Here is a 25,167-nt window from a genome sequence, read left to right as displayed (position 1 = left end):
TATATATATATATATATATAAAAACATAGTAAATATTATAGCATTTTATGGTTAATATTTATATTACTTTTATGTTATTATTAATTAAATAATGTTTTTATTTTATTTGTGATTGTTAACATTATATGCTGCTGCTGTCAATCAGCAGAGATGGACCTCTAGTTGTCTGATGGTGGACGACCGACGCTGTCAAAATAAAAAAAAAAAAATCAGAAAGGGCACCTCCCTGATATAAGGTTTTGCAGTTTGGGATGTCTGAGCCACGAGTTGGGATTCTAAACTCATACATTTATAACCGAGCTCATGAATTGGCTAGATAGTAGAGCATTACATTAGTCCAATATAGATGACACAAAATCACTGTCAGCAATAGACGGGATCACAGACCTTGGAAATAATACATAAATGATAGTGAGCCATTTTTCAGACATTACTATTATGATCCCTGTTGGAAAAGGACTCTAATTCTCCTAACTTGTTTATTTTTTTTTGTCTTTGGCTTCAAAGAAAAGCCTAAATAAGCCATTATATTGTTTCCCTGTTCTGCATTTCCAATAACAAGAACCTCTGTGTCATACTTATTCAGCTGCAAAAAAATCTGAGACATCCTCAGATTAATAGCAGCGCTGTCAAAGAAGTAGCTAATTGACTTGTGAGCATAAGACAATAGACAAACAAAAACAGCTGAGCATCATCAGATGAGTGATAGAAACAGATGTTATACTTATTGATTGTACTAGCTGGGGGAGGATTTATGAGTTAAATAATAAAAGGCCCAACATTGAGCTTTCAGGGATTCAGCAAGATATGACACAGCACTGTGAAACATGAATAACCAATGCAACATGATATTTACAACAAAAACAGGATTTGACCTGTCATATACTGGGCTACAAAGGATGACCCAGTTATATGGCTGTTCTAGTAAGTTATTCTGGCCTACAGGCAGCACTGACATCTTAGAGAGCCTGGGAGACTTAACTCGTCTTAAGTCATATGGAACTTAATGTGACACTAAACTCAGAAGTTAAATCTTAAAAATGCATTCAAGTACCTTAACTGTTAATAAAAATGTATCTTATTTGTGTATCACTCGGCTGTAGATCGTCAAATCATCTCTGAATTGGTGCTGACACTGTCCTTCCTTCTGGAGGGTGGCTACATGGTCCCAGTGTGTGTGTTGTAAAGCAGTCACCGTTCCAAGCTCGCTCCTGTGATGGCCTACAATCTCAATACAAATTAGTAAACTAAACATAGAGTGAGTTTGGACTGGTGACTATTTTACAATAGTCCATGGGGAACCAAAGTAGTCACCCTCCAACAGGAAGGACAGTGTGAGCACCAATTCAGATATGATTTGAGGAACTACAGCCGAGTGATACACAAATACGATTAATTTTTATTAATAGTTAAGGTACTTAAATTAATTTTTATGATTTAACTTCTGAGTTTAGTGTCACTTTAAATGTTGTGGTTGCATTTGTTTTTTCCTTTATTTTTAACTGGTGATCTGTCTTAGGGTGGCTCCATTCTATGGAGGAGCAATGGAGTCAGCTTTGGACAGTAGCATTGTCACCCAGTGGGGAAGGTAGTGTTAGATGCACTAGAAGATTTAGATGACTTACACATTAAATCTGAACTCCAGATAACACTTCTTAAACAGTTACAGCAACAGTTGTTTTCCTTTAGGATAAAGGTTTTAATTCAAATGAATAAAAGCTGATCATTTAAAGCACCCCTGTTAGTGTTAAATGGTTTGTTTAATTCCTCTGTCTACCACTCTTGCTAGCCAGCTTGGCCTGTTAAGAAATTTGAGAAATAACAGACTTATTGGCCGAATAACCGGATGAAAATAAAGGAAAAAAAGCCTAAAACTAAAACCAATGTAGCCACCACATCTAAGGATTGCGAAGCTGGAATATATAAAATGTTTGCTCTTTTGTTACATACACTTTAAAGAACTTTACATACACTTTAAAGAACCGTTTGGTAATTGTAAGAGTGACATCACATGTATGCATTAAGTGCATTGAAGCTAATACCTAATAAAGATAGGCATTTAAAGGGTTATGCACTAAAGGGTGAAGCGTTTGGAGAAGGCAGGATAAGTGAACAATCTAGGCCAAAAAAGTTGATTTCCAGTTCAGCGATGTTGTCCTAGATTGTTCACTTCTCCTGCCTTCTCCAAACTCCTCACACTTTTGTGAAAAACCTTGTTAGCTTTCGCACAGCATCATGGAAGAAGAGTAACTGCGAGGACTACTCACTATATTTTCTTTGATGGCAGGAATTCTTTCATTTCAAACTCATTACATTTTTCTGCTGTATAGAACTCTGAGGAGATCTGATAAGGATTAATCAATTTATCTATAGCGGAGAAAAAAGAATATTGGGTTGTCTTTATGATTATCAATCAAACTTGAGAAATGAGATTTTCTGGCAAGCTTCATTTCTCCATTAAAGTTTTCCTAATGATTTTTAAAGATAGCGTGATGAACTGCTAAGTTTGGACACCTCCATCTCTTTTCTGCTCGTCTACCATCGTTTTCAGTATATTACTCCAAGAGATTTTGGGGGTTGATTAACTGACAGCAAGCAGGCTGCTAATGTTGCAAGGGAGTTTTCACTTAGCAAGGTCAATGAGGTGAAGCTCTGCTAACTTCCATCATCCAATCATCTGCAAGCCAAACTTTGGAGGTTTTGTTTTCCTTCCAGGTGATTCACCACATTCTGCTTTACTCTAGACCAGTGGTTCTCAACTCGTGTAACCTCAGGACCAACATTTGTTCTTGGTCATTAAGGTGCGACCCAAGTCGCACTGCAATGGAACGTATGGCATTGCGGTACCACCCGTTCGAGTGTGGGCGATCAAACTGTGAGTGGGAGGTGTGTTTGGGGTACCATTCAAATGAAGGGCAACACACGTCCCACACCAGAATGCAGAGTAGGTGCAATTGCGTGGTGCAGTGCATTAATCGCATGGGAGTATGAGATTAACGCATTGTACTAGTGTGAATGGGCCCTCAAAAACACTGACAGACATACACAACCACAGACACAATCTCACACACATTCTCACACACACATACACACTCCCCCAAAAAAGTGTTTCTTTTTTCTTTTTTTTAAGATCCACCCAGTCTTCCTATTTTACAAGAACTGGAGTAGATCCTCAGGCTGGGGTCCAGTGTGGGCTGCTGTGCTGTGATGGAACTCCATCCATATGTGCATTGCTTGTACAACTCCCTTGCATGCCCTGTAGAGGTGCCAGGAGCCAGAATGTGATGTCACTCTGGTCCAGGCACCTCTACAGGGCACCCAAGAGAGCTGTAAGCAATGCACATATGGATGGTGCTCCCTCGCGGCCATAGCCCCATCCCACCCCACCTCAAGCTGACACTCAGCGCCGGGCAGAATATTTTGAATTCTGCTTGGTGCGAGAACTGACAGTGCTGCGCTAGGAAAAGGCTGAGGAGACTCTTACCTGGAAAAGTGGAATTCATGCAGTGACCCACTGAACACGGGGTCGCCACCCACTTTTGTGTCACGACCCACTTTTGGGTCACGACCCACGAGTTGAGAACCAAGGCCCTAGACCATAGGTAGCCAAACGGTGAACCTCCATCTGCGGTGAAACTACTAATCCTATTAGGCATTGTAAGACCTCTAGAGGCAAATGCATGATAGGATTTGTGGTTTCAACACAGCTGGAGAGCCAACGTTTGGCTACCCCTGCCCTAGACATTCTAAGCTTTTTGTGGCACATATATTAGAGTATTCAGCAAGCCCAAGCTATTTATTCAAAAAGTCAAAACATTCTATATGCCGTTTTATTCTATAATGCCAACTGCTGTAGGGATTCTGGCATGACCATAGAGCTGCAATCACTCTAAGTGAACTGTTGTATGCAGAGCTGTATAATTGGTTGTATAAGTTCACCTTTTACCAACCAACTCTGTGAACTCAAGTGGGACAATGTTCCAGTTTTGTTTATGAGGGGGGTGTGGGAGAAAATAAGGCTTTGTATTCAGACAAAGATGGGTCTGAATTACACAGGGGGTTTTATTTGAAAATGGACATTCCTTTAAAACATGAGGAAGGATTACAACCTTTGACAGTGATTTTTTTGCTGTCTGTGCCTTACTCCTGGTAATGGCTGCTTACCCCCCCCGCCCCCCCATTCCTTGTACTGGTGTCACAGGGACAATGGAGTGGAACCCTAGACAGAAGTAAGAATGTGACACAAATTTTAGCTCGTTAAAGTGGCACCAAACTCAAGAATTACATTTTTAAAATGCATTAAAGCACCTTAACCATTAACAAAAATGAATCTAATTTGTGTATCACTCGGCTGCATCTCTTAATTCATTCTGACACTGACCATCCTTCTGGAGGGTGGCTAGTTTTGATCCCCATGGTCCCTGTGTGTGTGTGGTAAAGTAGCCACCACTCCAAGCTCGTTCCCGTAATACACTGCAATCTCAATGCAAATTAGTAAACTAAACGTGAGATTGTAGTCCATCATGGGAGTGAGCTTGGAGAGGTGGCTACTTTACAACACACACTATTGTTGTTTATAGTTAGGTACTTGAATGCATGTTTAAGATTTAATGCTTGAATTTAGTCTCACTTTAACTCTTATTTTTTTTAAATGGCTGGAGTTATGCTTTAAAGAGGTCATGGCCTCTTTGATGAATCACTCAAAAACTCTAGAAATTATCCACATTTCTGAGGGTTTGTTCAATTTATTTTCTCTTCCTCCCATTTCAGTTTAGATACAGTATGTCTTTTTTTCCCAAATCAAAATCTAAACGCCGACAGTTTATATAAATTTTCAGGACGTAGAATGCTACTTAATCACCCTCAACTCAGTTCCAATATTACCCATTTTTCATTCCTTATGCTGGCCAACCATAAAGTAGAGTATTGATTTCTACAATGAGCTACTGATTTTCAAATGGCTAAATAAACCGGACTCTAGCTACTCAAATGATCTGTAACCTCCTTCCTGTTGCCTGTACATTGGCAGCACAAAAATACTGTCCATCCTAAAAATGATTCTGTCATTAGCTCCAGCTGGATTAACAATTGTGTGTTGCCCTCACCACAATGCACGTTAACACACAGGAACACCCAAATGCATATATTCAACAAAAAAGCATCTGTGCTATAGTGCATAAAAGTGCCTAAGTGTTAGTACTGTGGTGCACCGCAATGTCACAAATACTGCAGTTGCATTTTTTCCTTGTTGAGGAACATTGAAATCTAATCCAAAATAAATGGGCTGCCTTAAAACAACATGTCTCCACTAATAAAATACTTTACCGGATGGTAGAAGCGATCTGGTGGCAGCTGAGCCACCAGAATTGCTTCTAGTGCAAAACCAGCCGCCGGCTCTACAAATCTGAACAGACTCTGTTAAACCATTCAGACTCATGACGGGATTATCCTGTCATGGATCGTGAAAGGGTTAACAAAAATGTATCTTATTTGTGTATCACTCAGCTGTAGATCCTCAAATAATCTTTGAATTGGTGCTGACACTGTTCTTCCTTCTGGAGGGTGACTCCCCATGGTCCCTGTGTGTAAAGTAGTCATCGCTCCAAGCTCCCTCCCATGATGGACTACAATCTCAATACAAATTAGTAAACTAAACCTGAGCTTGTAGTCTATCACGGGAGCGAGCTTGGAGAGGTTGCTACTTTACAACACACACAGGGACCATGGAGAACAAAAGTAGCCCCCCTCCAGAAGGAAGGACAGTGTCAGCACCAATTCAGAGATGATTTGAGGATCTACAGCCGAGTGAAGTTTTGTGAAGCCCATGACACACTGCATGCGAAGCCGTGTAGACGAAGCAAAGCTGTCGGGCACGGAGCTTTGCATTTAGTGTGTGAGCGGAGTGCAGCCAGATGATTGGCTGCATCTTTAGCCAATCGGCTTGTAACAACCGGATGGAGTTCGCACAGGTTTATACGCGCGAGCCGATTGGCTGAAGATGAAATTTTTCATCTCGGCACACTCAGCCATGCGAGCTCTTGCAAGCTGACGTGCCGGGGAGAAAATTACATGACACACTGCACAAGAAGGCAGAGCGCCACCGCTCCGCGCTGCTTCGCTTGCAGTGCGTCACAGCATTTAATAGTTAAGGTACTTGAATTCATTTTTAAGATTTGCCTCCTGAGTTTAGTGTCACTTTACATCCCTGCTCATTGATGATCACGTTACTGTGCTGCTCTATCCAAGGCCGATACTATACTTGTAATGTCGGACAGAAATCACATCACCGGACAGTACAGACTTTATTTTAGCGCTGGGTGCTGGAATGCAAGAGAGCATTTTAGTGCCTGTCACCCTGCTGCCGCTCTTGTTCCCAACAGGTGGTAGACTCAGCCCAGCGCACTAAGGGCAACACAGAGAGCCCACAGGCTATGTGTTGAGCACCATGGTTCTAATCCTTCCAAGCTCTCTCTCTCTCTAAAAAAAAGTTTGGCCTGAACTTCTTTAACTAGTTTGGGACTTCTTTTGACCTACTGGATCAGCCTACCCTTAGGCGACTCAGCACAAATGCACATTTTAGCAAAGTCTGTGATATATCATTTAAAATTGGACAAGTTTGTTGAATATTGTGGAACCTGTAATGAGCGAGACAGAAAGAATTTAATCATTGCAGTAAGTCACGTATATTCCAAATGTGTAGAAATTTGCTGAAGGCAGGTTAGGCAGTAAAAAATGAAATTATCTGCAAATGTTCAGCTTGTAAAAATATACATTTCACATAAACATTTCATTATTTTACCATACATTCAGATTTCATATTAGAGATAGGAATTGCTATTCATAATCAGGAATGGTGCTAAAATATATTAACGTGCCAAATCATGATACAGAATGTTGGAGCGGTGTCTTCAATTATCAAGTGCTGCAGAACTGCGTGTATTAAAACTCTTCCAAAATTTTTCCAAGTACAAATACAGTAAATATTTTTCAATGATGATGATAATGATTAGAACTTTAGCACTTGGTATAGCACACACAGCCTTCTTGCCCGTATGTGCGCTGCCTCTAATATCGTAACAGCAGTCTTGAGATTTCTGGTAGAACAGGTCAATTTCTCTAAAGATAACTTGTCACCTATAAAACCATTGCACATACAGTAATTCACGTATTTAATAAAATATTTATATCAATAAATACCAGGCATTCTCTGTTTTGATGAGGGGCAGATCGTGATGTCACCGCCCCTCACCCAATCAGACAACACTTTGTATTAAATAATAGAAATATTGTGTCTCAGCATAGTGCCATCCAGGACCCAGAAGATCGCTGTCAATACTGTGGTAGCTCCAGCTACTATAGTGCTTTAGAGCCTTGGTTCTCAATTGGTGAGTCGCGACCCTGTGTTCAGTGGCAAAACCTGTATCCCATTGCACTCCTGACCGGACGGAAGCCCGTGTTCACTGGGCCGCCATGTGCCTTCTACTTTTCTAGGTGAGAGGCTCCTCTGCCTCCCCCTAGTGTAACACTGTCAGTCCTCGCACCGAGCAGCCATTCAAAATATGCTTCCTGGCGCCGAGTGTCAGCTTGAGGTGGGGTGGGCTGGAGCTATGACCGCGAGGGATCTCCTCCCATATGTGCATTACAGCTCCCTCGCATGTTCTGTAGAGGTGCCCGGACCAGAGTGACGTCACATTCTGGCTCCTGGCACCTCTACATGGCGCACAAGGGAGCTGTACAAGCAATGCACATATGGATGGAGCTCTGTCACTGCACAGCAGCCCACACTGGACCCCAGGCTGAGGATCCGCTCCAGTCCTCGTAAGGTAGAGAGACTGGGTGAATCTTTAAAAAAAAAAAAAAAAAACTTTTGTTGGTGTGTGTGTGTGTGAGAGAGAATGCCTGTGGTTGTCTGTCAGTGTTTTTGAGGGCCCGCTCACTCTAGTACAGTGCGATAATCGAACAGTCCTGTGCCATTAACACACTGTCCCATGCAATCGCATCTATTATGTGTTCTGGTGCAGGAGGTGCTTTGCACTGCTATTCATTTGAATGGCACCACACATGCACCTCTTGCACACAGTTCAATCGTCCAGTACTGAAATGCCATGCATTCCATTACAGTGCAACTTGGGCCGTGACTTAATGACTAAGGTCAAATGTGGGTCCTGAGGTTACACAGGTTGAGAAACACTGCTTTAGAGGATCCCTGTGGGCTGCACAGGTATGGCATATGCATACTTACATTGGGCCAAGCTGGACCGTATGCACAATACCTGGAGGGTTAAATAAAGGGTGAAGCACCCATGAAGCACCCCCCCACCCCGCGAGTCATGTCTGTGGCTGTGAGAATCTTGCAAAGTCTCATGGGATTCGTAGTTCCACCACAGCTGGAGGGCCGCAGTTTGGCCATCCCTGCCCTAAACTAATTTAAAAAATGTAGAGGAATAGATGACATGTGCTTTTAAATTTCTTTGATGTTCAAGCACCCTCAAGGAGGAAAGAAAGTTGTAATTTCTGTACCACCCGATTGGTCAGTAAAGCCACTCATCAGAGACCAGTAGGTAAGAATGGAAGGTTTGGTAAGGTCATACGCTGGAGATCAACTTTTTGTGCTGAAGTTTAGATGTACGTACCAGAGTGCCTTCAAAATAAATTTAGTCATCTGTAGGTCCCATTATACACGCTAGCTCTTAGTTTAAAAGGACAAGCCATCCAAAATTGACTCTTCACAGAAGATAGTGAGTTAAACCACATGACAACTTATTATCTCAATTAGTCATATGTCTGTGCTTGAGTTCCTGGCTCTGCATATCTGCCATGCTTATTATGAGGGATCCCGCTCTCACTGTTGACACATTATTGGCTATTCAACAGTAGATGCTGGAACAGACAAAGGGTAGGCAGTGATTTCTAGAGAGTCTGCAATTATGGCAGTGAGATCTTACTATCTAGGGCAGTGGTGGCGAACCTTGGCACTCCAGCTGTGCCAAAACTACAAATCCCAAGATACATCTGCCTCTGGAGTTATGTCTGTGGTTATCAGAGCCTTGCAATGCCTCATGGGACTTGTAGTTCCAAAACAGCTGGAGTGCCAAGGTTCGACATCACTGATCTAGGGCATTTAAGAAACCAAGGGCTGACTAGCCACTGACTGAGCCCAACAGAAGTTTGAAGAACAACAAAAATATCAGTTTTGGCTGGCTTGGATCCTTACGTAGTTTATGATCACGATAAATGAGTACATGACTGTGACTATAACAAGGAGTGTATATTTGGTATCTTTTTCTTAAACAGATTGCATTCACTGTTCTTAAACAGATTGCATTCACTTGTTTTCAATGTAAATTTAAAGCTCTGGCACATTGTAGAGAAAAAAAAAAATAGTTCAGTTCCCTTGCAAGCAATTGATTCCATGCTGTAACCAATTTATCCTATTGAAAAGTTGTTGTCAAAATTAAATCTGGGCAATGATGATTTCACAGATCAAAATAAAGGAAATGAAGAGGGCGTATTGTCATAATATTTCTGCTGTTGCTGAATAAAAATAAACTTCATTTAACATAAACGGTAAACAAGTATTATAATGACTGTGATTCAGAATACTTATAGGCTATTAGTCATTATTTAAACCAGCAGGTAGAGGACTTTGTTTCAAGGAAATTTTACATGTTCCAGCATTTAAAATAGCAAATTTGTTAATTCATCAATGGCTGGGATTTGGAAGACTGATTACATTTCTATTATTATTTTTTGCTTATCTTTGTTCTTCAAAAAACTCCCCTCCTCACAACATCAAGAACATGGCACTGAAAGTTACTAATCTCAATAACTCAAGGTCATACCTAATCAATCTATTCCATTTATAGCTAGTCGGCCCCTTTAAATTATTGTGTTCATGTGTTTCCAGTGAAGACTATTGTTAATGCTGCAGTATACAAAGACATTTTAGAAAATCGTAAGCTTCCAACCATAAGACCAATGTTTACAGAAGACCCTTATTTGTTGCAGCATGTCTGTGCCCCTGGTGTGGAGGAACTCTAGTGGTGTGCACAGAGCCCTGACCTCAACCCTACTGGACACCTTTATGATAAATTGAAATTCCAATTTCAAGCCAGGTTTTCTGGTTTATCATCACTATCTGACCTCGCAAATGCTCTTTTGGCTAAATGGGCCCAATATTCCAACAAGCACAGTCCTTGAGGAAAGCCTTCCCAGAAGACTGGAGACTTTTATAAAGTTGGGGGACAATGACGTATCATTGCCGATTGTTTTAGAATGGGATGTCCAAAAAACACATATAGATGAGATGGTCAGGTGTCGTCAAAGTTTGGGCCATATAGTGTATACAGTCTTTGGTAAACAATTTCGATCTAGCACCAGAAGTGTTCAACTTTATCTAAACCGAAACACTTAAACCAAATATATTGTTGTCCATGTTTCTGTAATGTTGAAAACTTTTATCCTTTTATTATATATTCTAATTTTAATTTAAACTCACCTGGGCCAGCCAGGTATATCCAGAGGCTCTTCCCTTCCAGGATGACAACACTCATGCTGTTAATTTTTCTCAATTAGCCCTGCTGGCTGAACAAGATAAACTAATAGATTTTTCCATCCATGATTAACTGCTGGCTATTATACTGAGCAGCAACAGGAGCAGCATCTGATTGGATGCTGTCACCCTTTAAATGATTATTTTCAACCTAGCTCCTTGGACAAAAGTTGATTGGAAAATTGACTTTAATCAAACTGGATGGTTCAAACAGGGCCACCCACAGCTCAGATGCTGGCATATTTAGCAGTAATAGGCCAACATTTGTGATGTGGGTGGCCAGCTTTACTTAAATCATCTGCAATGTTGACATTCTTTCTTGCATGCTCTTTGCAAGAAAGAGTGTCATTCTTTCTTGTGTGTGATTTGTGATTTAAAGTGGACCTGAGCTCAAAAAGTGAAGATTTGCTATTGTATATACAAAATATAGAAATTGTTCCTAAGCTGTATCCCAACAGACTTACCTTTTGTTGTGTAGCCTCATAACTGTATGTCTGCAGTGTGAGATCATCTAAGTCATTTCTACCTATGACTGCTAGTTCCATGAGATTTCGGGGGTTATTCACAAAGCTGCTGAAGGCAGCCGAGTGAATAACCCAGCCGAAGTGAAGTGAGCCGAACAACGTTTGGCTATTCACTACAGCTCAGTACGGCTGATTTCAGCCGTACATCAGCTACTTTCCGCAGCACTTCGGTCAGCCGAACATGCTCTGCATGTTTACCTGAGCTAAAGTCCAGAAAGACTTCAACTCAGCCGATCCAACATCTGGAACGGCTGAGCCGAAGCTCCAGCAGCTCACTCGCTGCCGTTTGCCCATATTCACATAGGGGCAAATGGCAGTGAGTGAATAGCCGAATGCCGCCGAACAATTCTGCTCGGTACATCCGTGGTACCGAGCAGAATAGCAAATTGTTAAAAAAAAATAAAAAAATGTTTTTAAAAATGTAAATAAATCGTTAAAAATTAAAAAATAAAGATTTTTTTAAAGAAAAAAAAATTGGGCGGAGCTAGCAGTGACAGCAAGCTCCCCCCAACTGTTTCCTATTTGCCGGCACCTGCTAAAGTCTTCTAGCAGGTCCAGGCCAATAAATAACAACTGGGTGGAGCCAGCTCCACCCAGTTGTTATTGTTTAATGACAGTTCAGCATCCCCAGGTCATTTGGGGATGCTGATCTGTTATCACAACTGGGCGGAGCCAGACGTTCGCCCCGCTTCGGCTATCACTTCGGCTCAGTCGAGCCGAAACATATGTCTTTGGCTCGACCGAGCCACTCGGCCGCCTTCAGCTGCTGTACGGGCTATAGTGAATAGCTCGTACAGCAGCCCTTCGGTTCGAAGAGAGCCAGAGCTACTCCTGGATCCTTCAGCCCCTACGTGAATAACCCCCTTGGTGTGAGATTTTGTGATGTCACTTCTGTGCTGTGCATCTGCTTCTACTTAAATCATTCTGTAAATCTGTATTTTCTTCACCTATCTTGCCACTTCTTTATCATTACCCCACCAGTCATTGGATCGACAGTCATCACATAAGGAATCAAAACCCTGCTCCTCTACCAAGATATTTCCTCCACACATAGACATGGTGTGGAGGGAAACATGGTATGTAAATAATAGGGAAAAGATCAGCTGCATGGAGCTTACAGGCAAAGCTGGTAACTAGTCCTTAACTCTCTGTTTGCACTTTTTGGGCATAGCTTCCACAGTATAGATCCTCATAAAGAAGAGAAGTTTTTTTTTAACACTATTTGTACTGCAGTTTTTTGCTACCCTGAGAACTTAAACCTTAACGTGACTCTAAACCCAGGAGTTAAATCTTAAAAATGCATCCAAGCACCTTAACTATTAATATATATTATTTATTATTAAATAAATAAAAAAATGTTTTTTAAATAATCAGATTTTATTAAGCTTTTTATTACAAAAATACAAACATTAGAAAGAGCAGAGAACATCACGGTACAGATGCTGATAGACACGATCCAATATGAGGCACTGGTATTGAGAGAACACATAATCCACTAGGGCCGATCACATTCCATATGAAGCAGTAAAGTACAGAACCCGAAGGTGGTTCACAGAAGTAATAGCAGACAATGTCAGCAGTATAAAAGACTGTGTTGTGCCCCAAGGAAGTAGGCAGTAATCAGATAGGCAGAAAGTGAGGGGAAACACACAGGAACTACAAGAACCAGAAGACAAGACAGGAGAAGGAAAAGAAGACAAAAAGATAAGGAATCGGGCTATAAATAGATGTTTTATTAATATAAATGTAGCTTATTTGTGCACCACTATCACTCAGCTGTAAGGTATTTGAATGCATCTTCCTTGAATTGGTGCTGACGCTGTCCTTCCTTCTGGAGGGTGGCTACTTTTTTTTCCCATGGTCCCTGTGTGTGTTGTAAATTAGCCACCGCTTCAAGCTCACTCCCATGATGGACTACAATCACAATACAAATTGGTAAACTAAAGGTGAGATTGTAGTCCATCACGGGAGCGATCTCGGAGCGGTGACTACTTTACAACACACACAGGGACCATAGGGAACAAAAGTAGCCACCTTCCAGAAGAAAGGACACTCCCAGCGCCAATTCAGAGATGATTTGAGGATCTACAGCCTAGTGATACACAAAAAAGTTACATTTATGATAACCGTTAAGGTAATTGAATGCATTTTTCAGATTGTCACTTTAACAAAATATCCTGGTTAGTTTTACTGACCATACATAGGCTAGATTGTCTGGCCTTAGGTCATAAAAAATATAGTTTCAAAAGCTGGAATCATGAAACCCCTTAGCTCTTATTTTAAAATTATTTTCTAAATATGTGGATTTAACAGTTCATGAGTGACTTATTGCACCTCTCAATTTATCTCGAAATATTATCCAGCTGAGGACCATGAAAGGGGCAAGAAAACAGTAATTTTGTTTGTGTTCTAAAATGTGAATTCAATCTGGTATTCATTGTTAGACACAAGAGAAAACGTTCTGTGTGGGTGAAAGAGACAGACCAGATAAAAGATGTAGGAACTATTTCTAGCCCCATAGACAGAAGATTGGTTCCCAAGAACCAAAAGAACGAGCAAACAAATTATTTTTATAGTTTACCTTCTTTATAACAACGAAGGTGAATGTGTTTATACAAAGTCAGATTGGTGTGATTACTCAGCAGTAGGGAAATGTTTAATTATAGAGAAAAGCTGACAACAATTGTGTGCCTTCTGAGTAGCCTTTTCAAATCAACACTGTGCAGACATGTCGCCTAGACTGAGGAGAGCATTGTAATTGCCGCTAATGTCACCTTTTATTCAACCCACCAGAATTTAAGTCATTGGATGAGCTGTAATGTTCTTGTCTTTATCTCATCAGCATTTCTTGGATTTGGTTCGTGCTCTTGATTGCTGAAAATTACATGTGTATGACATTAAACCTCCCTTTTTTTTGTATACATATTTTTATTTTGTGTTTCCATAGCAGTTCCTTTCAAAGTTATTAGGCAACTGGCAACAATCTGTGAAATTCAGACCATGTAACATTTTTGCCATTTTCAGCCAGGGTTAGAATATATTTTTTTATCAAGTGGAATCTTAAATGACAAATGAAAAAAGGTTAAGGGTTTTGGCTATGAAAAAATGAGTAGTTTAGAAATCTCATTTTGTGTTGGGAGGTAGTTGCTATATATTGGGAATGATAAATACCTTGTAAATATAGAGATTAGTTGTTAAAGCTGAATGCAAAACTCAAAACTAACCTTAGAGTGGTGCTCTACCTGCCCTGTAAGGTCTGTTTTTGTCTTAGGTACGATTAACCCCTTCATGACTGAGGCCCTTTTTTCAATTTTTGCACCCATGTTATATTCCACATTTTAGGCCTGAAAATGACGTAAAACCCCCCAACATTATATATTTTCTGAATGCCAAGACCCTCAGTTTGACTTACCTTGTCACTTGTTCCCCCTGCAGCTGATGCTGTCCTCTTCCCTCCGATGGGATGGGCCCTTGAGGTCCTCACTTACAATGCAGAATTGCTGCTCCTGCTATGTATGTGATGACATCAGGGTGTCTGTCACCGATTAGGCTCTAAGGAAAAGCGACCTCAGGGGTGGTCACATGGAGCTGAGTAAGCCTGTGAGAGCAATTCACCCTTGCAATGTGGGAGGGAGCCCTATTGCAAGGGTAGTTTTGAAATGTCCCTGGAGTTCAGCTTTAAAGTGTAATATCAGACACAATCAGGGTTATTCACAAAAGGGTGAAGAGTTTGGAGCAGGCAGGAGCAGTGAACAATCTAGGACAACATAGCTGAACTGGAAAGTGAGATGAATTGGAGAGTTTTTCCAAATCAGCTATGTTGTCCTTAGGGTTGCCACCTGTCCAGGATTCACCCGGACGGTCCGGGTTTTGAATGCTGTGTCCGGGTTCCATAACAGCTGAAACCCAGACACAGGGGGGGTGATTTACTAACCTAAACATACGTACGCACCAGGTGCGTGTGATTTTCACACAGCAAAACGTATTTATCAACCAAAAAGTCTCTAAAAGCATATTTCCACTAATGCCATATATGGAAAAATCATGCACATGATGCATATATAATGCTGCTTCACAGTTTAGACAAAAATGGTTAGCTCATGCATTTACATTCCTGCATTCATCAACGCAAGCAACACAACATAGAGCTAATTTACACAACATCACCTTGCAATTCATGCTTGGCTTTGCACAACACACCTGCTGGGTGTGTACACACTACAAAGGTGTTTAGATTCCACCCATAGATCATGCTGGGAGGGAACACACTACAGAGGTGTATACATGTTCGTGGTGTGTTTATAAGGTTAGTAAATCAACCCCAAGATGTCAGGCAGACAGGGGCAACTAAAATTAAGATAGGGGCTACTGGCCCCCCACTAAAAATAGTCTCAAGTGTGATATTTACATATGATTGGGTGGCGCTATTTACATAGAAATATGCCATGACTCATTCTCCCCAAAAAAGTGTGTGTGTTGCTAGAGTGTTCGAGTTTCACTTGAAGAAATGGTGGCAACCCTAGTTGTCCTAGATTGTCCATTTCTCCTGTCTCCTCCAAACTCTTGACCCTTTTGTGAATAACCCCCAATGTTTTCTTTTCATTCTGGAAATGAGCCGGAAAGTGCTACAAATGTTGTCAGTGACCACAGTTACAGATGCAGGGAGTGAGTAAAATCTTCTGCAGTTGATACAAAGACAGCAATAAAGTTCTGGCCAAGATTTCTAACCATTTCCCACACTATCAAAAACTAAAAAATGTTTTGGCTGGCGTTACATATTAAGTGGAAACATTGATGCTTTTGCAGTGAGTAAACTTTTACATATTAATGTTCCCTAAATGGAAATGGCTTTTTATCTGTTAGCCATAGCAGTCTGCATTGTTGGTGATTTACCGCAGAGAGAAAATGCATCCAAGATGATATGAGATGGGAAAGGGCTAACGTTTTTATAGCCCTGCTAAATCCCAATGTTGCTTGTTGTAGAGATTTTCCATGTTCTGGTACCTAGTGGGGGTGCCTTTCTTTTAGTACTGAGGGTTCTAACTTTTTCTACATGCCTCTGCATATTTATATCACATTTGCTAACATACAAAACAAGCTCCAGAAAATGACCTTGATTCATATCAAGGTTACATAAAGTGTGAGCAGAGTCAATATTCCCTAAGCAAGCAAGGCCTATTTTGGCAGTGCACATTATGATATCAATTATCCTTTTCACAATCTCATGGTTTTGACATACTTTCTCCTGCTTATTTCTCAGGTTACCATTCATTACAATTTCAATATCTACGCAGTTTACTGCAGACATATATGCATTTGCTGCTGCCAGATGTTGTGCTGATCCTTCATGTTCCCTGATACGCATGTGTATATACATGTACATGTTCAACTTTCACACTACTAATGAAAGAACTTCATCTGTTAGTAGCAAAAATTAAAATTGAACAAAACTATTGTTGTGTTTCTACAAATAAAGAAACCCATTTTCTTCGAAATGTGCAACTACCAGGCACAGGGTGAAAGTAGACTTGATGCCTTTAGAATGGTTACACTAGTTATGTTTAATGATAGCCCTCCAGCTGTGGTTCAACTGATAGCCACAGACATGACTCCCAGAAGCATATGCATGATGGTATTGGTAATTTCACCACAGCTGGAGGTCCAGAGTTTGCCTTCCCCTGTAGTAGACAAAGGATCTGATGCCACAAAAGGCATTCAGTTAGATGATGAAGATGTACCATAATATAGGGAACATGATTCTGTAGAAAGAGAAAGTCTATCTGAGTGTGCCGTAACAGGTTCTGTACTTAGAGTAGGTAAAGGTATATCCACAAATAAGCAGAATCAGCACATGTGCAAAACTCATATTGAAAAGAAATTAAAGAGCCTGCAGGTGTGGAAGGTGGAGGGACACCACAGGTTTTGCAGATGCTGTGCTTGAAGTCATATCTGCACAGCACATAACCTGAGCATGAAGTACTAGGTTCATTACATTCAGAATGGGTCACACTCTCTTATCTCCCTGTGTCACCACCTACAGTTTTCTGTGAACATGTCTGTTTGGTCTCTTACTCACTGATAGACAACCTTAAAACTGAAGATTGTGCACAGTTAGAAGCTAAACATTTTTGCAGACACGATTTTTGCTGACCAGGAGCTAAACTTGATTGAATTAGTCCATTTTGGTGGCCTGTCATTTTTTTCTGAACCAGTTTTATATATTTTTTTCTTGGGATAGTGGTGCTGGAGAAAATTACTGTGTTGGATCTTGCTTGGTGTACTTTGACTTTGCCATAGTATTAGGAATGGGTCAGTGCTGCTGGAGCATATCGTTTTGTTACATCTTGCTTATTGAACGTTGACTTGAGGGTTTCTTCAGGAATGGGTCAGTGCTGCTGGGCTGGCTGAGGATATCACTGTCGTGAGGTTGTAATACCTAGGGGAAAAGAATATACATTAAACACTAGCTACAAGTTGTTTTTTTTTAAAAAGGACAATTTTATTTTTAGTCTATTGAACGGACAACATTGCAAATGTTAGTTAATTTAACTCTTTTTCAGCCAGCAATTGGAGCTTAGTTCCAATGGCCGCCTAATTCCAGTATCCGAGTACTTAACAGCAAACAAGTGAGTGAATGACCACCAGGGCCCCCACACAAATGATACCTTTCTTACTGTCCCTCCAGAATATAGTGTTTTCATGTTTTGTTTTTCTTCAGATTAGTTGTGCTTTTTGGATTTTTTAGTTCACTTGCTAAACAAGATTGCTGCCTGTCCAAATCCCAGAAAACAGCATTACCAGCAGTCCAGAAGAGAGTGGCTGACCTAGAGAAATGTATACCATTATTACTGTGCCCCAGGATATAGCATTTAAGATTTCTAGCCAGTCAGTTATGCAGATAATTTGAGGCTTTGCTTATGTACTTGCAAAACAAGATGGCTGCACGATGCCCACTCAGACCCAGCAAATCAAACAATAGACCCCCTTAAAAAATGTATTTCTCTCGCTGTGACCTCTAATTCAAATATTCATTTTTAATTGCAGTTAGGCACGTATGCAGGCAGCATAGTTTAGGCTTTTGTTCGCTTAGTGAAGTAGATGGCTGCCTGGCTCACTAGCATGTGTCCCTTCCTTCCTGGACACCTGGCCCACTCAGCCAACCATCTTAGCGGCGTGGTCTCCTGCAGCTCCCAGGGCATGCATGCGTTGGCTGCTTTTTATTGGGGTTGTGGAGTGTACTGATGGGAGGAAGGAGTTCAGGGAGTCCAACATCAGATCAAGCTTCTGGCTAAGGAAAGATGTGTGTGCAGGCACAGCGGAAGATGGAGGTAGGGTTGCAGCCAGGTGGCAGTTGCCAATGCACTTCAAAATTAATGGTGGGGGGTTGCTTGGCTGGTTAAAAACAATTGGTACAGAATGCCAGGCATGATATTGACAGCAAATGACGATACAAATGTTAGTAAAAAATTACTAGGTACCATTTACTGCATTTTTCAGGCACACATACTCAGGTGTTTCCTCCACCCCCATGTGGGCCCTTCCTCCCCTGCTTCTATGCTTTGTGCTAAAGCAGGCTTGTAAAATATTTAGACTTTGCAAAAGAAGAATCTGTCATTGTGAATGAAAGCCAGCATTGCTATAATTGCAATTTCTCATGGTGAAAATCAAAGACCTTAACAGTGAGCTTGAAAAATTCACACAATTAAAAGTTTAGTTTCCTGCCTTTGAGAAAATCAAAAGGTCTTAGAAAAGTGTATTTAATTTTTGTAGCTTGTGCTTTACATCAGTCTACGAGACACCTAAACCAGACTTGAGAAGATTGACAACACTCTGGAGTTCGGGCAACACAGAGCCATCTAACCTGCAGGGTCTTGATTAATGGCCTGAACGCAGTATTAGCTGAGAACATACTGGGTCCAGTAGTACATTGTCCTGAAGTCTGGGAGGGCCTGTTTTAAAGGTTATTGAAAAAATGTATGGAGTGCCAAAATTGAAAATGTAAGAAATGGTAGCTTACCATACCTTAATAAGGCATCCATTATGTTTTTTTTTTTTTTCTGGAGGCACTCTATGGCAGTAATTGGTAATCCTATCTGTAAGAGCCATAAAACCACCATCTGGTCATTGAATGAGTATGCACACTTATGTCCTTATACATCCCTATGTGTCCCTATACAGGAATAGTTTTGTCATGCTATGATAAAAGTGCCTCAGCACATTCAGACCAGCCTGTACAAGCCAGTTATGAATACAGGAACGCCTAGCTCTCTTGCGATTGACAAACAATAGATTGGCTGCACATTGTCCATCGGCATGTCATTTCTGGGCTGGCATATCATTGCCATGAGATCTGCCCTCCTGTCTTGGATGCATATACACAAACAGAAAAAAAGATTCTAAGAGCTGCAGAAAAGGGCAATGTGCACACAATGAACTAAAATAATGTATTATAAAAGAAACAAACCCAATGACCCAGCATCATTTATAATACTCTGTTATGTACATGTAAAGAGTTGACTGGCGATTGTCTGGCTATAGATTCACTTTACATGTAATTGGAATTTTCCTTTACAGTGTATCTAAACCCAAATACAAAAAAGGTAATCTATTGCCAGTCCTTAGATGACTTGGCTGCATTAATGTTTTCCCCCAGATTTTTCCCCCTTTATTTTCACCTGTTAATCGTGCAATTAAAAACGTTTTCTACCCCTTCATGTCCATACTCATTTCTCCATTGTATCTATGGAGGGAGCCGTGGTTGCCACACATGCTTGACTTCCAACAGCCTTTGTTCATCCCCATTTCATGGTGGATAAATGAGATTTGTAATTTACACAAGAATGATAGGGATGTTTGTGCTTTCTTTCCAGCTGACAGGAAGTGACAAGGGCACTGGATTTTTGGCAAGAGCAGCAGGTATTTTCTGTACTTGCTGAAAAGAGTGTAAGCCTACTGCAGCCACCACATCTAAGGAATCATAATCTGTAATATATTAATTTCTTTGATTTGGGTGTTAGATATGCTTTAAACAATAAATTATACATAAAGAAAACAAATGTGGGAGAGAGAAATAAGTTTATTTTTTCAAAAAAAATATCTTGAAATCCCTAAAGAACAACTCTGGGCAAAATTGTTGTTAACCCTTGCAGTGGGGCTATACCCACACGGCAAGGGATAATTGCTCATTTTGGTCTAGGGACTAAAATAAAAGCTATACTCCCCCGATCCTCCATTCTGGCTGGCTGTCACAGTGCTCCCTCCTGCATGTCTCATCCTTCACTCCAGTGATGCTATATCCCTCGGCGTGCTTATGTCCAATACACAGTGTACTGGATGTGATGACTTGAGGATCCTTAGACCGCTGCAGTGAAGAGGGAGAGACAGTCCAGGAACCGGTCTAAGAGAAAGCCAGCTCTGAGATTTAGGTGAGTATAACTTTGTTATTTTAGTCCCTAGATGAAAATGAGCGCTCAGCACTTGGAGTGCGGTGGTGGCCCCATGGCAAGGGTTAATAACAATTTTGCCCAGAGTTCTGCTTTAAGGCATTTTTATTTATTTAAATTAAACAAGCCAAAACTTGTTTTAGCTTTGGCTAGAGCAAGGGAGGGTTATAACACCTCTTAGCTTTTTTTTTTCATCCGCATTGGTCCATTGGAAAGATTTTCTTGTCCAGTAGCCACAACAGCAAGTAAGAGGAAATCCCTCCAAAGTAAAGGGAATCCCTGATGTTTAGCAGGGTTACTAGAACTAGTGTCCCTGTTGGAAAATTCCCACCTATTCCTGTTCTGATGACAACTCAAAATTTGAGATGAGACTTTCAGTGATAACGGTCATCAGACAGAGTGAATCTCCGTATAGGGGGCACAGACAGCGATAACAAAATCTGATGAGTGTTCTAATCTAGGGAGGCACCGATACTAGTATCGATATCGGTGCCGATTCCGAGTATTTGGGCAAGTACTCGTACTCGCCCAAATGCTCCGATGCCTAGCACGAGTACTTCCGGTATCAGGAATCCGGGCAGCGCGTTATTACACGCTGCCCGGTTTCGCGATTGACCAGGAAGTAGCTCCATGCTCTCTCGTCACTTGTGATGAGGGAGCATGGAGCCGACTTCCTGGCCAATCAGGAAACCGGGCAGCGTGTAATGACGCGCTGCCTGGCTTCCTGATTGGTCGGGAAGCTGGCAATCAGGGAGCTGGCCTCATGAGGTAAGGTTACCTTACCTTAGTATGGGCAGCCTGTCACCCCCGGGGCCTCTCCAGTGAGAACGCGGCCTTCGTCCGGTACCCAGCCGGAGCCGTCCAATCAGGAAGCCGGGCGCCGTCTAATGACGCAACACCCTGCTTTCCGATTGGCCGGGAAGCTGGCTTCATTCTCCCTCGTCATCTCATGACAAGAGAGCATGGAGCCGGCCTCCCGGCCAATCAGAAAGAAGGGCGTCGCGACGAAGGCCGCATTCTCACTGGAGAGGCCCCGGGGGTGACAGGCTGCACATACTAAGGTAAGAGGGGACTTTCTTGTTAATCAGGATGCCAGGTTGGTGAGTCATTACACGCCACCTGGCTTCCTGAATGGGACTTCCGTTACTCGGTAATTGGTATCGGCGAGTACCGAAAAAAAATTATCGGTACTCGTACTCCGTACCAAAATACCGGTATCGGTGCATCACTATTCTAATCCCTCTCCACGCTATCCAAAAAAAGAATAACATTCTTTGGCTTCAGTTGCACTTAGTAGTATTAAACTTTTTCAATAATTAATCCAGATCAAACAAATATACACTGCACAGCTCAGTATGTATTTTTTGCCCGAAAACACTTAGAGTCATCATGTTTCCAAACAGCTCCAACTCTCTCACCTCGGCTTCCTTGAACTTCCTGTCCTGTACAAGATCACAAGGGAGAGCACAGTCTCCAGCAGCCATCCATCTACTAGCTTGGGAAAGAGAAAAAAAGAGGAGAGAGGAAGTAGGAGGAGCAGGCAGCAGGGAAGTAGCTTGCCTCGCCGTGCCTGTGTGTTTGTGGAGACACACAGAGGTATAATTGTCAGGTTTCCCGAAAAAAAAAATTCTCATCTCACCCTGATTAGATTAGATTAGATACACAAAACAGAATTGGATAGTGCTTTTGAGATGAGAAAACCACAATACAGTTGAACCAGTTTTAAAAGAATTTACAAAACTTTTTTTGACATAGAAAACAATAAAATCTCCATGAACACTCATAAAAGCAAGTCACCATTGTTGGCAGAGGATTATCAGAGTCTTTTGCAGTTCGGTCCAATATCTTAACGGGGCAAGAAACTGGAGTTCATAGACAGCCAGCTAACTCCCCCATATAACTTGGTTGAATAACACTGACATGGATGTGTTTCCTTATTTGCAGTGCACGTGGGATAGACTCCTCAACCTCTGATAATCCTCTGCCAACAATGGTGACTTGCTTTTATGAGTCTTCATGGATATTTTATTGTTTTCTATGTCAATAAGAGTTTTTGTAATAAAAAAATTTTTTAAAACTAGTTCAACTGTATTGTGGTTTGTTCTCTCATCTCAAATGCACTATCCAATTCTGTTTTGTGTACCTTGTGGATACACACAGCTTGCTGGCAAAACGCAAGGGAGGCTCCATAGGGAAAGGAGCCACCCAAAAACAGAATATCAGGGCCAGTGCTCAGGAAAACAGTTGATTCAGGAACCGACAACATTTAAATATAAAGCAGCGGCATCCATTGTAAGTGATCTAATCAGCATCTGAATAAGCGTAAAAACCTTTACACACACACACACACACACACACACATATATAGGTTGAACCTGACGGACCTGTGTCTTTATTCCACCTCTCCTACTATGTAACTAAGAAATCTGTCTTTGATGGTGTCACATGCAATATGAAAGTGAAACCTGGGCTTGCAGGTCGAGTGCCAACTGACCGGTTGGAGAGGAAGGAACAATGGTGGCCTTTAAGGATGATAAATCACGTAATAAGCGTGATCTTTGTAGAAATGCTCATTCGGCTGGCACCAAATCTGCCAAACCTCTTTGCTCTGAAAAGTGTTGTCATCCTCCCCCTGGCAGCCATATAGCACATTCGGCATGGGTGGATCTCAAAAGTATGAGCATTGCTTTACTAACTATGTATGTGTTTCAGTTGAGCTGTGCTTTAAATGTCGATTCTTTTTTCATGCTTTTGTGATGCAAATTGCATATTTAGATTTCTAATGTACTTAATTGGACCTTCATTTCTTTTGCAGCAAGCCTCCTCTGCAGATTTAATGATTAGGAACATTCTTCTGGTGCATGCTGGGAGATATGGCTGCAGGGTGCAGACCACGGCTGACAGTGTATCAGATGAGGCAGAACTGCTTGTTAGGGGTGAGTATGCTAACACGATCCACTTGATGTATTGCCTAGTCACACTGGCACTGGGCTCTGGTGCTCGGTAAATTGCAGGTGCCTCCATCTTCCACGTCCAGCACTGCAGTGGTTATAATTAGCAGAAATTAAAGATTAGCACTTCAAAATGTCACAAATGCCAGGCGTCTGATGCAAATTATCTGTATGATGAACAGTAATTACATTTTCATGCTCAATTGTGGGTCAGCCTCGTTGACTAATGAATCAGTGCAGTGTAGATGAGTGTACTGGATGAGCGGAAGGTTTTCCTTTCCCAGCAGCTGCGCCGCACACTGTATGTGAACCTCACTGTTCGGCTAGGCCAAAACCAACACTGAGCTCTCTAATTATGAACTATGTCAGGTTTATAACTCTATGAACTACTGTTATGTATATATCCTATATCAAGCATGGAGAGAATAACGATTCCACAGTTGTGCAGTACATAGATAGATACTGATATTCCAATCATAGATAGATAGATAGATAGATAGATAGATAGATAGATAGATAGATAGATAGACATATAGATTGATAAGAGAGAGAGAGATACCGTAGATAGATTAGATAGATAGATAGATAGATAGATAGATAGATAGATAGATAGATAGATAGATAGATAGATAGATAGATAGATAGATACTGTAGATACTGTAGATAGCTTAGATAGACGGACATATTGACGCTTTTGTATTCTTTTGAATGGAGCCGATCTGAACATTTTTCACGCTGTGAATGCTGTCCTGAGGTATCCAGGGAAACAAAGAAACCACAATGCACCACAAATAATAATGCGTGAAAGATTTCCCCATCTCCCTGTAGCCATCTCCTGCTCTGTGTTACAATGTGTCAGGCCGGCTGCAAGGCTAGCAGTATAGGAGCGCCCGGGCTTGACAGGTGTGAAGAGCTATGTGAAAAGTGATAGCAGAGGCACAAATGATGAAACCACACATCGCCGCTCTCACCGTTATCTTTAGAATGTTTTAGATTTTATCTAAAGTACATTAAAACTCATGCCCAAGCTTTCTTTGAGCATTCATGTCAGTGAGTCCTAGCAATCTGTAATGTTCAAGAATGGTAACAATTTCATGGTGTAGATTTCATTTTCACAAATTCACCAGGAGAATTTCAGCAACATCAGCAACATCAGCAACATCCAGCTATCATCTAAATGTTCAGATTGATTATGGTAATAGGACAAGGAATTAATCCCACAATAGGTGACAAGAGCGCTTTTGGTTGGAATTTAACGTATTGTTCTCATTTTTGTAAGTTTTTTTTATCGTTGTTTCCCAGGTGACAATGACAAGAATAGAGCAGTTATTAATATACTTTAGTTGGAGTGCGAAATCAATTCTGCTGTAGATAATCTGTCACCTCCACTTTATCCGAGCATTGTAAGCCATATATTTATCATAGGGAGCGCAGGAAGGCTTCCAAAGCGCTTACTTCTGAAAACATGGCAGGTCAAGGAGCACTGATTACATGGGGAAGGAACATACTATGCAGCTGAAGTCCATCCATCATTTAACCAGCCTCATCTTTCCCATCAAACACATCCCTTTATTCTACTCATGTTGATATCTGATGTAAACTGGATTGCATTACTGTTCTATTGTTTTGTGTGTCGTTCTCTTTTCTTTTTTAGCGTGCTCCTATGGGAATTTGGATCAGAGAAGGTCGCACCTGCT

The 25,167-nt window shown here is 41.2% G+C and overlaps 1 protein-coding gene across 1 annotated transcript in view; it reads left to right on the top strand.

The window, feature by feature from the left end:
* Window positions 1–25,167, top strand: part of CNTN5 (contactin 5) — a gene marked incomplete at its 3' end in the record, with an annotated part of 543,955 nt that overhangs the window by 434,712 nt on the left and 84,076 nt on the right. The window contains exon 14 of the mRNA XM_018552938.1: window positions 23,335–23,455. Within this exon, the coding sequence (XP_018408440.1) occupies window positions 23,335–23,455 (121 nt within the window). The remainder of the gene's footprint in view (window positions 1–23,334; window positions 23,456–25,167) is intronic.

This window comes from Nanorana parkeri, unplaced genomic scaffold, assembly GCF_000935625.1.
Source record: "Nanorana parkeri isolate BGI_ZX_2015 unplaced genomic scaffold, ASM93562v1 scaffold102, whole genome shotgun sequence".
Lineage (NCBI taxonomy): Eukaryota > Metazoa > Chordata > Amphibia > Anura > Dicroglossidae > Nanorana > Nanorana parkeri.
The sequence above is the reverse complement of the archived record's forward strand: the minus strand, read 5'-3'. Positions and strand labels throughout refer to the sequence as shown.